The sequence below is a fragment of the Borostomias antarcticus genome, assembly GCF_949987555.1.
Source record: "Borostomias antarcticus genome assembly, chromosome: 11".
In the NCBI taxonomy this organism is placed as follows: Eukaryota; Metazoa; Chordata; class Actinopteri; order Stomiiformes; family Stomiidae; genus Borostomias; species Borostomias antarcticus.
In genome coordinates, this window is record NC_140244.1 from 26,288,305 (window position 1) to 26,302,991 (window position 14,687).

Below are 14,687 nucleotides of genomic sequence, written 5' to 3' on the forward strand. Positions count from 1 at the left end.
AAGAAAGAAAGAAAGAAAGAACTAGCCTATTCCGTAGTTCCGTAAATAGATATACTTTCAGCCCACCTGTAATTGGCTGAGACAGGCTGGTGATCACGTCTTTGAGGCAGTAATTCTCGGAAACATACCGCATGTATAATACATAGCATACTACAGTAACACACACGGACCCATACATCAGCCAGAAGAGCGTCCGCATCCAGGAGCTGTCAGGTAGAATTATGCACATGGTGAATGTTTAATCTCCCTCTAGTGGGGAGATGTGGCCTGTCAAACTAGAGCCACCGCTCTAATGTGAGTGTCACGCAACACAACAGCGCTGTCTGTCAGTGACTAATGGAAGGGAGGAAGATGGGCGCTGTAATCCCGTGCCGTCATCTTCTCCGTTTGAGCTTTGAATTCTCAACGAGCGACCGGGGCGTTCCTTCTCTCGTTCCTCATCCTGGTACCGTCACGTTCGTCTCTCTCCAGGCTCGGATATCACGTTGAATCGCTGCGATTCGCCGCATACGACATAAATAGAGTATGTGCCACTTTGCCGCCCGAGCTGGTGTTCTGAGGGCGTATCGACGGGTCAAAATTGAAAGAGTGACAGGTCGTAGCAGCGAATGAGAGACGCTAGCCCGGGTTCGATGGGCGGGGCCAGGTCGGGTGGGAGAGCCTGATCGTGAGAGTCATTACCGATTGGTGTTCCAGGGATTCCGGTGCTACCAATGAATCGCCAGGATTTGAAAACCAGATTTTTGCATGAAGTGTCCCAGACCCATAGAGAGATCTGCAGCATGCAGTAGCGTAGTTAGCGTAGCGTAGCTTACGTAGCGTATCAGCGAAAGAACTCATGGGTCTGGCGTTGAGACCTCCATCACGTTCACTGTTGTGGTTAACGCGTCTGTCTTCTGTTGTAGTTCATGCTACTGTTTCTTATCGTTTTCCTTCCACCCACTTCCTCTTCCTGGCGTAGACGGGTCCTGGAGGCGGCGAAGAGGGCCAACCTCACGGGTCACTTCCTGTTTGTGGGGTCGGACAGCTGGGGGGCCAAGAGCACCCCCATCCTGGACCAGGAGGACGTGGCGGAGGGAGCAGTCACCATCCTGCCCAAGAGAGCCTCCATAGAGGGTACACACACACACATACACACACACACACACACACACACACACACACACACACACACAGGCATACACACACAGGCATACACACACACATACACACACACGCACAAAAGCACACACAAAAACCACCACGTCTGCCCTGTGCCTGTGTCTCCCTGTGTGTCCCTGTGTCTCCATGCGTGTCCCTGCGTGTCCCTGTGTCTCCCTGTGTCTCCCTGTGTGTCCCTGTGTCTCCATGTGTGTCCCTGTGTCTCCCTGTGTCTCCATGTGTCTCCCTGTGTGTCCCTGTGTCTCCCTGTGTGTCCCCGTGTCTCCCTGTGTCTCCCTGTGTCTCCCTGTGTGTCCCTGTGTGTCCCTGTGTGTCCCTGTGTCTCCCTGTGTCTCCCTGTGTGTCCCTGTGTCTCCCTGTGTCTCCCTGTGTGTCCCTGTGTCTCCATGTGTGTCCCAGGGTTCGACCAGTACTTCACCTCCCGCTCGCTGGAGAACAACCGCAGGAACATCTGGTTCGCTGAGTTCTGGGAGGACGACTTCCGCTGCAAACTGACCCGACCCGGCATCAAGATAGACGGCGACAAGAGGAAATGCACAGGTACGTGTCCTAGAGCAGGGACAAGACCTGGACACCGTAGTAGGGGGGGGGGGGGGGGCGGGGCTGTGGCTCAGGAGGTAGAGCGGGTCGTCCAGTGATCGTAGGGACGGCGGTTCGAATCCCGGCTCCTCCTGTCCACATGTCGAAGTGTCCTTGGGGAAAGACACTGAACCCTAAATCGCTCCCAATGAGCAGGCTAGCGCCTTGCAGCTTGCCACCATTGGTGTGTGAATGTGAGGCCACTGTAATGCGCTTTGTCTGTCAAGGTAGAAAGGCGCTACATACCATTTATATACCATTTATATACCATTTATATACCATTTATATACCATTTATATACCAATTATATACCAATTATATACCAATTATATACCATTTATATACCATTTATATAACAATTATATACCAATTATATACCAATTATATACCATTTATATACCATTTATCTACCAATTATATACCATTTATATACCATTTATATACCAATTATATACCATTTATATACCATTTATATACCAATTATATACCATTTATATACCATTTATATACCACTTATATACCATTTATATACCATTCATATACCATTTATATACCATTTATATACCAATTATATACCAATTATATACCAATTATATACCATTTATATACCATTTATATACCAATTATATACCATTTATATACCAATTATATATCATTTATATACCATTTATATACCATTTAGTACTTTGAGAAGGTACAAGCCAGTTCCTCTAATGAAGAGTAATTCTCTCTCTCACTCTCTCCATCTCTCTCTCTCCCCCCCCCTCTCTTTCTCCATCCTCCCTCCATCCCTCCCCCTGCACCCCTCCCCTCTCGCCCCCCCCAGGGGAGGAGCGCATCAGCAGGGAGTCTCACTACGAGCAGGAGGGGAAGGTCCAGTTCGTGATCGACGCCGTGTACGCCATGGCCCACGCCCTGCACAGCATGCACCTGGACCTGTGTCCCGGCGCCATGGGCGTCTGCGACAAGATGGACCCGGTGGAGGGGCGCATGCTGCTCAGCTACATACGCGCCGTCAGCTTCAACGGTGAGGGACGCCCTGGTCGGGACGGGCCTGGCTCCGAACCACCTCCGCTACACGCGTGGGTGGGGTTCTGTGATGGAGGGGGTCGTGGCGTTCGTTCGGGGAGGGGGTGGGGATTCTTGTGTTAAGTCCCTGTTCCCCCGCCCACCTCCTCCTCCTAGCCTGCCCCCCCCCCCCCTCCTCCCTCCCAGAGCTCTCCTGGCAGGGTGAGTCCATCAGAGCGAAGGAGAGCCTCTCTATGAATAACATCCCCTTTCATCCTCGCTCTCCTGGCGAGGCCGTGCCGTGCGTCACTGTCATCTGCAAACACTCCAGCGAGGGGGCGGTGAGGGGGGGGGGGGGGCGCGGGATGGGGGGGGTATAGCCCGCGGGGAGTCCCTGAACACGTAATATGCATTACTGCTGAAGACAGCCTCCATCTCCAGCCTCCAGCCCCAACCTTAGCCCCGGCCCCGGCCCCCGTCCCCCGGTCTCAGTCACGGACACGATTCAAAACAGCGTTTCAAACCAAGGCGGAAATCAGTCACAAAGGAAGAAAAAAGTACCAGGATGTGTACCAACATCATAGTCAAGTGTCATTCCTCGCTGGTTTAAGCCATTGGTGTTCAGCTATTAGAAGGAGGCAGAAGCGACTAGAAACTGCTCCTCCGTAGTAGATAGACAACAAAGCCTCCCGCTAGTATCATCATCTTCACAACACCTTTCTCACCGGAGCTTAAAGTATTTTCCTACTTGTCCTGTCAGTTTTTTGTTTTTGCGTGTTTTTGAAGCGTGGAAACAGAGAGGTGTCAGATCTGTCGGAGGAGAGGGAGAACGGGCGGGATGAATTATTCAGCTGCACCAGCTGGTTTGACTGAAGCACAGGAATGTCTTACTTTAAGCTCTCAGGAATAAGCAGAGTGGAAGTCGTCAGGTAGTCCGAGGTTCTCGCTCTCTCTCTCTCTCTCTCTCTCTCTCTCTCTCTCTGCCTTTCTGTCACTCTCACCCTACCTCTCTCTATCTTTCTCCCCCTCCTTCTCTATAAAAGCTCCAGCAGGCAGCCCCTCCGTGTGACCGTGTCTGACTGGAGCTCTAACTCCGAGTAGCAGCTAGTTAAAGTCAGTCAAATTCCAGCTGACTTCACCATTTCTCCGCGCGGTTTCTTGTCCCCCTCCTACGTGTCCTGTCATCCGTCATCCCTGTCCCCGGTGTCATCCCTTTTCCACTCCCGTCTTCCCTTTCTCTCGTGTCATCCCTCTACCACTCCCATCATCCCTCTCTCTCTCTCTCTCTCTCTCGTCATCCCTCTACTACTCCCATCATCCCTCTCTCTCTCTCTCTCTCTCTCTCGTCATCCCTCTACTACTCCCATCATCCCTCTCTCTCTCTCTCTCTCTCTCTCTCTCTCTCTCCCTCCCTCTCGTGTCGTCTAAGAACTCCCGAGACTCTCCTCATCTCTCCACACTGACCGAAGCCTCGTCCGATATTTGTCATTTTGAAGGTCAAGTGAAACGTCCTCAAAGAGCAAGAGAGTTTCCACTGTCCGTGTGGTACCGTTGAATCATCGGAGTCCGCTTGCGTCGACGCCCGACTCGCTGACGGTTCTGTCCGTGTGTTCCTCCGCAGGCAGCGCAGGAACCGGGGTTCTGTTCAACGAGAACGGAGACGCCCCGGGGCGCTACGACATCTTCCAGTACCAGATGACCAACACCACCAACCCCGGCTACCGGGTCATCGGCCAGTGGACCAACAACCTCCGTCTCAACGTAACTCAATGAACCTTTCTATGGCTTCCATCAGTCACTTCCTGTTCTGTACTGTTCTCTATGTGTCAGCACAGCGTTGAGTCCCACTGATCCCAGATAGCAAGCGGATGTGTAATGATTCTGGGCCATATATGGGCCGGAACTAAGCCACAAGGGCCAGATCTGGCCTGTATATGGCCCAGATTCGCTTGCTATCTGGGATACACGCTTAAAAAACGCTGGGTTAAAAACAAACCAGTTTGGGTTATTTCATGAATCCAGCGATATACAGTTACTATAGCTCAGAACACACGCTGGGTTAAATTGATACGAGTTAACCCAGCATGTTGGTTATAGGCTAGTTTTTTTTAACCTATATTTATACAGTTAAAATCTCATTTAGACACAATGTTTCATTCCAAAGACTGAGAGACCTGGTCAACCAGCGGTGGCGATACAACACAAAGTTACAGACAGACAGGACATTCAATACAAAGACAAAAAGTAGGACACAATCATTGAAATAATAAATGCAAAAAGGCTCGTGTAAACACATTATACTAAGTACCTGAGCCAACGCAGACCGTCACAAACACTCAGTTTACTTAGAAGTAGTTTAAAAGCCCCTAAGGGCTGCGCTTCCTGCTGTAGTGTTCTGGTTTGAGGGGGCGGAGGAGGAGGAATCATTTTTAAGTTCAGGACAGACTGAGGGATGGTGGGAGTGGAAAGTGGCAGAAACAAGCCGTTTCCTGGCATTTAAGGAAAAGCAGGCTTTGTTCCTAAAGAAAAAAGCCCAGTTTTAATTTCGATTTCTTTAAAATGTGATCAATATGACATTTAATAGAAAGGCTTTCATCCCTTATGATACCTAGATATTTTACATTACAGTCATTTAGCAGACGCTTTTATCCAAAGCGACTAACAATAATTGCATTTAACATAGGAAAAGCCAATGTGCTACTACTTGCCAGAACTCACAAATGCATCTTCTCTCTAAAACAAGTGACTAAGAGCATAATCTAGTGCTGAAGGCAAAGTGCAAGAATAGAATAGCCTCGCGTTTTAGATGGCCTTGCGTTTTAGAGGGCCTCGCGTTTTAGAGGGCCTCGCGTTTTAGAGGGCCTCGCGTTTTAGAGGGCCTCGCGTTTTGGCCGCGGTTGGGGGGAGAGCCGTCACGGAAAAAAAGAAGCAAGTGCATGCATAGTGCATAAAGGCCTCGCAATGCTTATTTCACACAGGGCCTCACATATCTCCCAGATGGGCCTGGCAGGGTCATCCCTCTGGGAGGGTTGTAGTCTCGGAGCCAGACTCTACGGAGGAGAGAGTCTGAACTTCAGCCGCTTAGAATTTGTAAAAGGAAGTTCTTAAAAAAACTCATCACTTCCTGTCCGGACTGTCTACTACTCTCTACGGGATTTTGACGGGATATCCGCCCGTTTTTTCCTCAACTTCCTTCAACAAAATTTCAGCGCCTGAATACCAGACGTAGTAGACAATCCGGATCGGAATTCGACTCGTCTGGCCTGCGGGAGACTACTCTGAGAGGGTCTGTTAGCGCTCCTTTGAGGAGTGACTTTCACCCGTTGCATCCCTGTTTATTATAGTATGTCTCCTATAATGAGTTACTGATAATCCTCTGATATGATACTTCAGTACAGATATACTGTAACTGGGATCACTACAGATGAACATTTACCGTATTGCTCGAATATAAGATGACCCCGAATAAAAGATGACCCCTCTTTTTCAGATGTTTTTCTAGGAAAAAAATATCTTCTTATATTCGAGACAATACGGTAATACCCAGGAGTTCACATTATAGACCGCTAAGCATGACATAGCGAGCTGCCAACAGCACTGTCAACGTTCTCTGACTCGTCTGACTGGTAGTCTGACAGTGGGGAGACCGTTCTCTTACGAAGACTGACAGATCTGTACTTGGGGAAAAAAACTCTTCACTGTATGTTGCCAAGGCAACATTGACTGAGGTAAAAAAATAAAAAAAGATTTAAAAAAATAACAAAAGATTTAAAAAAATAAAAATAATAAACATGCACCCATCCCAGCCAGTTGGGGTACAGGTGTCGCCTATATAAGAGGCCTCGTCCTGCTCACGTTTGGGAGCCCAGCACCCCCAGGAGAAGCTCTCGGACAGGACGTCATCCTCCTATCGTCTCCCCTTCGGGGAGGGGTCTACCGCCGGCCCCGCCCCCTCTCGGAGGTCGGTCACCCCTGACCGCCTCTGTTGTGCTGAAACAGCGTGTCCGTGGCTGGAGAGACACTCGCTCTCAGACGGAGAGAGCTGTCAGAGCGGAGACGCTCTCTCTCCGCCGGGGGGTCTCCTGCCTGGGGGCAGAAAGAGACCCAAAAGAGACGATGACCGGCGGGAGAAACGCTGAATGTCACCTTCCTCTTTGCGCCCCCCCCCCCCCCCCTCACCCTCGGGTTAGAGAGGCAGGCGAGGTGAATGTAGTAGAGGGCCAAATAAATATCTCGATTTGCACTACGTCCGTAGTCAAGAAGGTTTGTTTCAGAGTGTGTTTTCAGCATATTGGGGTGTGTATTCATCTGTGATGAGTCCTTCACTGGCTTTGGCCACAGGTAACTAAGAGAAGTGTAGCCAGTGCTAAAGCGTTTGGTGTCACAAGCCTGATCTTGATCATGAACCCGAAAGCCGCGCTACGCTGCTGGTCTCGTCTGATGAGCCTCGCTCCTCCGCGGTGCCAGGATGTGGGGACACAGGTTATGAGCTCTCCCGGCCCCCTCTCTCTCTTTCTCTCTCTCTCTCTCTCTCTCTCTCTTTTTCTCTCTCTCCGTTTCCGAGCGCGGGGTCTCTCGCTACGAGAGAGCAGTTGACAGTAATACAGTCCTCGGTTGCCTCGGTGATGGACCACGGTTGCCTCGGTTACCGAGCGCACCAAGCAGACCCCGGGCCGCGCGGTTAAGGACGTGATTTCAGAACACGGTTCAATCATGTCCGCTTCTGGGTGCTTCAGTTTCTGATGGACACGAGGGAGAGTGGTCCGCTCTTGGTGATTGGCCCGCGCAGATAGTGGGCTGTGCAGAGAGTCTGATTTGGCCCCTGATTGGTCACTGACGGCAGATTTCCACTTTTTAAGTATTGCTAACGAGTCCTGTGCTCTAGTGAGCTGTCGTTAGCATATCTGGGTGTGATTTACTAGGACTTTCTTCCACGTTAACTCCCACTTCACAGAGGTTTTTATTACACAAACGGCAAAGTGTATTACCTAAATGAGCTTTTCTCGTTTTTTAATATGTAGACTGAGCTTTCTGTATGTCACAAGCAAATTAGTGCCTCACCATTCGCAGTCATCATCTTCTCTGATTGGTTGTCAAAAGACAGCGACAAACCAGGAAGCTTTCTTTCAAACCCATGATGAGCACCAGTTACCGATTTGGTCATCCTTAACTAGGTCCGCACAACTAAGGTGCTGGATCAAATCAAACGACCCAACCCGCTAACCCGGGTGGGTAGTTAGTAGAACCCAGTACCCGCTAACGCGGTTGGGTAGTTAGTATAACCCAGCACCCGCTAACCCAGGTGGGTAGTTAGTAGAACCCAGTACCCGCTAACCCGGGTGGGTAGTTAGTATAACCCAGTACCCGCTAACCCGGGTGGGTAGTTAGTATAACCCAGTACCCGCTAACCCGGGTGGGTAGTTAGTATAACCCAGTACCCGCTAACCCGGGTGGGTAGTTAGTATAACCCAGTACCCGCTAACGCGGTTGGGTAGTTAGTATAACCCAGTACCCGCTAACCCGGGTGGGTAGTTAGTATAACCCAGTACCCGCTAACGCGGTTGGGTAGTTAGTATAACCCAGCACCCGCTAACCCGGGTGGGTAGTTAGTATAACCCAGTACCCGCTAACCCGGGTGGGTAGTTAGTATAACCCAGCACCCGCTAACCAGGGTGGGTAGTTAGTAGAACCCAGTACCCGCTAACCCGGGTGGGTAGTTAGTATAACCCAGTACCCGCTAACCCGGGTGGGTAGTTAGTAGAACCCAGTACCCGCTAACCCGGGTGGGTAGTTAGTAGAACCTGGCATTTTCTGGGAGAGTTTAAGGAGGATTTGAGAGAAGATCCCTGGCTTTAGGGTTTTTTTAATCCCTTTTTATCCTGATATTTTATCTGATGTGATGGCCCTGCGGTTTTGCTTTTTTGGTGGTGCAGACATGTAAATAAAAACGGGGTGATTAAAAGTCAAGTCTCTCTCTCTCTCTCTCTCTCTCTCTCTCTCCCTCTCTCTCTCTCTCTCTCTCTCTCTCTGTTTTTGCTCATTTTAATCTCTGTTTATCCTGATGTGATGGCCCTGTGATTTTCATGGATTTGGTTGGTTGCTTGGTGCCGCAGGCAAGTAAGTAAAAAAAACTCTGCCCCCCCCCCCCATCGTCCTGCCTCTCTACCCCTCCCCCCCCACCCCTCCCCAGGTGGAGGAGATGCAGTGGTCGGGGGGCGACCGGCAGATCCCAGACTCCGTCTGCAGCTTCCCGTGCGCCCCCGGCGAGAGGAAGAAGATGGTGAAGGGCGTGCCCTGCTGCTGGCACTGCGAACTCTGCGATGGCTACCAGTACCAGCTGGACGAGTTCACCTGCGAGTCCTGCCCCTTCGACATGCGCCCCACGCCCAACCGCACCGCCTGCCGCCCCACGCCCATCATCAAGCTGGAGTGGCACTCCCCCTGGGCCATCATCCCCCTGTTCCTGGCCATCCTGGGCATCCTCGCCACGTCATCCGTCATGTTTACCTTCATCCGCTTCAACGACACGCCCATCGTGCGCGCCTCGGGCCGCGAGCTCAGCTACGTGCTCCTCACCGGCATCTTCCTCATCTACGTCATCACCTTCCTGATGATCGCCGAGCCCGGTGACGCAGTGTGCGCCTTCCGACGCCTGCTGCTGGGCCTGGGCATGTCCATCACCTACTCGGCCATGCTCACCAAGACCAACCGTATCTACCGGATCTTCGAGCAGGGTCAGAAGTCGGTGACCCCGCCCAAGTTCATCAGCCCCACCTCGCAGCTTGTCATCACCTTCGTCCTCATCTCCGTGCAGGTGAGACATCCCGGAATGGCGTGTATGTGACACTCTGCCTGTCTGTCTGTCTGTCTGTCTGTCTGTCTGTCTGTCTGTCTGTCTGCCTGTCTGTCTGTCTGTCTGTCTGCCTGTCTGTCTGTCCTACCGTATCTGTCTCTCTTTCTCTCCATTTCTCTCCGTCACTCCAGCTCTCTCTCTCCACTCTTTCCGCCCACTCTACACCCCTCCCCTCTCCCCCTCTCCCTGTCTCTCCGTATCTCTCCCTTTCTCTCTATATCTCTCCCTCTCCCTTTCTCTCTATATCTCTCCCTCTCCCTTTCTCTCAATATCTCTCCCTCTTTCTGACTCTCAATATCTCTCCCTCTTTCTGTCTCTCTATATCGCTTCCTCTCTCTGACTCTCTCTATATCTCTCCCTCTTTCTGTCTCTCTATATCGCTCCCTCTCTCTGACTCTCTCTATATCTCTCTCTCTGTGTTTCTGTCTCTTTCCGTCTCCTGGTCCTCATGCCCCATGACCAAGGTTTCTACCACGTGCAGTATAGATTTTTTTCTGTGGCGCCAACTTCCTGTAAGAATCCTGGAGTAGGAGATGAGCAATGGAGAGGCTGACCCGCTGCTAGGGGTGTAACGATACACTGATCTCACGATACGATACGATACACGATATTGGGTTGACGATAACAATACGATACGATACACTAAGGGCAAGTGTGAAGCGTTGCAGTAGTGCTGCTGTTCACACCAATAGTGCATTTCTCCACATCTCTACTCCACTACACTTTGTGAATTTAGAGCTTAACTGTTTTATATCATGGAGAGGCCTAGAGACAAAAGACGTGTTTGTTACCAGCGTTGTGTAGCCAGCGTTCACTGATATACAATAAACATATCACAATATTGTTTTCACCTTGACGATACGTATTGTGACGTTTCTGTATCGCGATATATTGTTACAACCCTACCTGCTGCCCAGGCCGCGTCTACGCGTTTCACAACCCAGTTTAGCGATAGCACCATTGAGTTTAGGGTTAAGAAAGACCCTAACCCCTAACCCCTAACCTTAACCTTAACCCTAACCTTAACCCCTAACCCCTAACCTTAACCCTCACCCTCACCCTCACCCTCACCCTAACCCTAATCCTAACCTTAACCCTAAACTCTATGGTGTTCTTGCTAAACTGGGTTGCGAAAAGTAATCTGGCGCCCAGGCCGGTGCGTTGGAGCAGGGGTGCGGCGGCGATCGGCCCCGTGCCTCAGGAACGCTCATTGGAGCGGAGCAGGGCGGTGCAGACCTTTGTAGACTAGGACTATACCCAGATAGCAAGCGGATCTGGGCCGTATATGGGCCGGAACTAAGCCACAAGTGTGATTACATGTATCTGTAAGATAAATATATGTAATACGCTATACAAAATATAGACCATCCCATGGAATTTTCATTTTCGAAACAGGAAGTGTGTTTGGACCAGATGCCCTAGTGACCAAAAATTCCATTGAGACGGTGAACAGGCCTCTGGGTTCAGGTTCAGGTTCCCATCTCTCTGTGTGTCGCTGCGTTGGTTCTCAGGTGCTGGGCGTGTTCGTGTGGTTCGGCGTGGTGCCCCCCCACACCACCATCGACTACGAGGAGCAGCGGCCCCCCAACCCGGAGCTGGCCCGGGGGGTGCTGAAGTGCGACATGTCGGACCTCTCGCTCATCAGCTGCCTGAGCTACAGCATCGTGCTCATGGTCACGTGCACCGTCTACGCCGTCAAGAGCCGCGGCGTGCCGGAGACCTTCAACGAGGCCAAGCCCATCGGCTTCACCATGTACACCACCTGCATCATCTGGCTGGCCTTCGTCCCCATCTTCTTCGGCACGGCCCAGTCCACGGAGAAGGTAGAGAGGGAGGGAGGGAGGGAGGGAGGGAGGGAGAGAGGGAGGGAGGGAGGGAGGGAGGGAGGGAGGGAGAGAAGGAGGGAGGGAGGGAGGGAGGGAGGGAGAGAGGAAGGGAGGGAGTGAGGGAGGGAGGGAGGGAGGGAGAGTGGGAGGGAGGGAGAGTGGGAGGGAGGGAGGGAGGGAGGGAGAGAGGGAGAGAGGGAGGGAGGGAGAGGGTGGGGGCTTTGAGGTAGGGGGAGTCCTCTCTGTACTTTTCCTTTCTTTGGGTTGTATTCCCTTCCCTTCTCTCATCTTCTCTTCTCTCATCTTCTCTTTTCTCATCTTCTCTTTTCTCATCTTCTCTTTTCTCGTCTTCTCTACTCTTTTCTTTTTTCTTTCTCTTCTATTCCTCTCTACCTCTCTTCTCTTCTTTTCTCTTATCTACTCTTTTCTTCAGTTTAGTTTATTAGACAGTAGTTAAAATACACGATAGAGCAAGTCGTGCATCATAAAAATGGCGATGTCTCCTCTCTCTCTCTTTTCTCCTCTCTTTCGTTCTGTTGAATACAATAAATGATACATGATCCTCTCTAAGATAAGTAAGAACTGGTTGTTTTGAATGTGTTTGTATGACACAATACAGTAAGGAGAGCAGGAGTTACAGTGGTGCTGTCATCCCTCTACCTCTCCTGTCATCCCTCTCTCCTGTCATCCCTCTACCTCTCCTGTCATCCGCTCTCCTGTCATCCACTCTCCTGTCATCCCTCTACCTCTCCTGTCATCCGCTCTCCTGTCATCCCTCTACCTCTCCTGTCATCCCTCTACCTCTCCTCTCATCCTCTCTCCTCTCATCCTCTCTCCTCTCATCCCTCTCTCCTGTCATCCCTCTACCTTTCCTGTCATCCCTCTCTCCTGTCATCCTCTCTCCTGTCATCCCTCAACCTCTCCTGTCATCCCTCTACCTCTCCTGTCATCCTCTCTCCTGTCATCCTCTTTCCTCTCATCCCTCTACCTCTCCTGTCATCCTCTCTCCTGTCATCCCTCTACCTCTCCTGTCATATCTCTACCTCTCCTGTCATCCCTCTACCTCTCCTGTCATCCTCTCTCCTGTCATCCCTCTACCTCTCCTGTCATATCTCTACCTCTCCTGTCATCCCTCTCTCCTGTCATCCTCTTTCCTCTCATCCCTCTACCTCTCCTGTCATCCTCTCTCCTGTCATCCCTCTACCTCTCCTGTCATATCTCTACCTCTCCTGTCATCCCTCTCTCCTGTCATCCTCTTTTCTCTCATCCCTCTACCTCTCCTGTCATCCTCTCTACCTCTCCTCCTTTCTCACGTCATCCAAGAGCTCCTTCACGTCTTCATCCCTTGCCCTTCCCCCTCGTTTAGACCCTCTTTCCTTCGAGGTGATGGTGTTGGGGGGGTGGGAGGGGTGGGGGGGTTGGGGGTGGGGGTGGGAGGGGCGATTTCCCTCTTCCCCTCCCAACCTTTCCGTAGAACGTTCCCACCTGAACAATAGGCTCAATGACAAGCATTGCAGAGCAGAAACAAACTGGCTGTGTCGTGATAACATTCTCCAAGGCGTCCTTTGATATGGGAATGAGAGAGGGAGAGAGGGAGAGAAGAGAGAGAGAGAGAGAGAGAGAGAGAGAGAGAGAGAGAGAGAGAGAGAGGGAGAGAGGGAAAGAGAGAGAGAGAAAAGAGAGAGAGAGGAGACGGGGAGGGGATGAAAGCAGAGGAGGTTTACTTCCTTATCTCCACACACCGTGTGACAGCAGCAAAGCCCTGCCCCCCCCCCCCACCCTCCTGCCCCCCCCACCCCCCCCCCCAGCGAGGGGTTGGAGGGCAAGGCTAGCTGGGGGTGTTTTGTGGTGGCTGCATGCAGATTAGGAGTGTGTGTGTGGGAGTTCAGCCATCTTATTAAGCCGGTGTGATGAGATGCATGCAAGGAATTAGCACAGTATTGTCTTTAGTGAATTGCCGCCTGCACTGTGGCCTCCCACGCTTAAAGAAGACGCACACAACACACACACCGTGTTCGTCAAATAGACCGCCGATGTGAACGTTGGTGCGCTGTGGGTGTGCTCAGCTGAATAGTTAAGTGAGTTAAAGCTTGAGGGGCGGCTGTAGCTCAGTTGGTAGAGCGGGTCGTTCAGTGATCGAAGGGTCAGTGGTTCGAATCTCAGCTCCGACTGTCCACATGTCGAAGTGTCCTTGAGCAAGACACCTAACCCCAAATTGCTCCCAATGAGCAGGTTAGCACCTTGCATGGCAGCTACCGCCATTGGTGTGTGAATGGGTGAATGAGAGGCCATTGTAAAGCGCTTTGAGTGCCTCTAAGGTGGAAAAGCGCTATATAAGTGCCGTCCATTTACCATTTAAAGCTGTTCAATGTTGTGCTCGCCTCCTCTCCTCTCTCGTCTCCCCCTCTCCTCAACCCCCCCCCCCCACCCTCTCTTCCTCCCACTCCTCCCCCGCCCAGATGTTCATCCAGACCACCACGCTGACCGTGTCCATGAGCCTGAGTGCGTCCGTGTCCCTGGGGATGCTGTACATACCCAAGGCCTACGTCATCCTCTTCCACCCGGAGCACAATGTCCAGAAGAGGAAGCGCAGCTTCAAGTCCGTGGTCAACGCCGCCAGCATGTCCAGGCAGCTCTCGCAGAAGTCCGACAAGCAGAACGGAGAGACTAAGATCGAGCCGGACAGGTCACAGTAGGGGGGGAGAAGGTAGGTTTACGGTCTCTCTCGTTCCGTTCTCACTGCTGTGTTCCAGTTGCCTGGGAAGTAGGGATTTGTCGCTCGGAATGTCTTCACGCGTTCCAGAAACAACATGGCGGAAAACCCACTTCAGCCTGGTCTTTGTAGTTCAAGCCAAGTTAGCCATAACAACACACTACTCACTATTTTACGCATACAAACACTGTACTGTAGCAACATTGTCCATTGATAGAAGTTGGACAGAACTGTGTGTATAACTGATTTCATGAGACAAATACAGTAAGACAGGTCGGATCAGGTCGGGGTAGATTTTTCCCCCAGAGTTTCCAGTTGGAAATCCCAATTTTTCCTGGGGAAGTAGGAAAGTCCCAGTTCCCAAGGAAGCTGGAACGCACCATACATATGTGAATTAAACACGTGCCTCCATGGCCCGTATTGGTCAGGAGAATCAGGACCAGGAGAACCACGACCAGGAGAACCAGGAACAAGATTTGTAGTATACAAGAGGCACCGCCTATCCTAGATCACCATCGCTTACAGTTAAATAGGGTGTCGTAGTCTC

The 14,687-nt window shown here is 51.3% G+C and overlaps 1 protein-coding gene across 1 annotated transcript in view; it reads left to right on the top strand.

The window, feature by feature from the left end:
* The window catches only part of grm6a (glutamate receptor, metabotropic 6a), a gene marked incomplete at both ends in the record, with an annotated part of 33,664 nt that extends 19,541 nt beyond the window's left edge, over positions 1-14,123 (top strand). The window contains 7 exons of the mRNA XM_084446217.1: positions 962-1,116; positions 1,561-1,701; positions 2,567-2,767; positions 4,370-4,509; positions 8,939-9,562; positions 11,113-11,424; positions 13,887-14,123. Coding sequence (XP_084302343.1) covers positions 962-1,116; positions 1,561-1,701; positions 2,567-2,767; positions 4,370-4,509; positions 8,939-9,562; positions 11,113-11,424; positions 13,887-14,123 — 1,810 coding nt within the window. The remainder of the gene's footprint in view (positions 1-961; positions 1,117-1,560; positions 1,702-2,566; positions 2,768-4,369; positions 4,510-8,938; positions 9,563-11,112; positions 11,425-13,886) is intronic.
* Between the last annotated feature and the right edge of the window lie 564 nt (positions 14,124-14,687).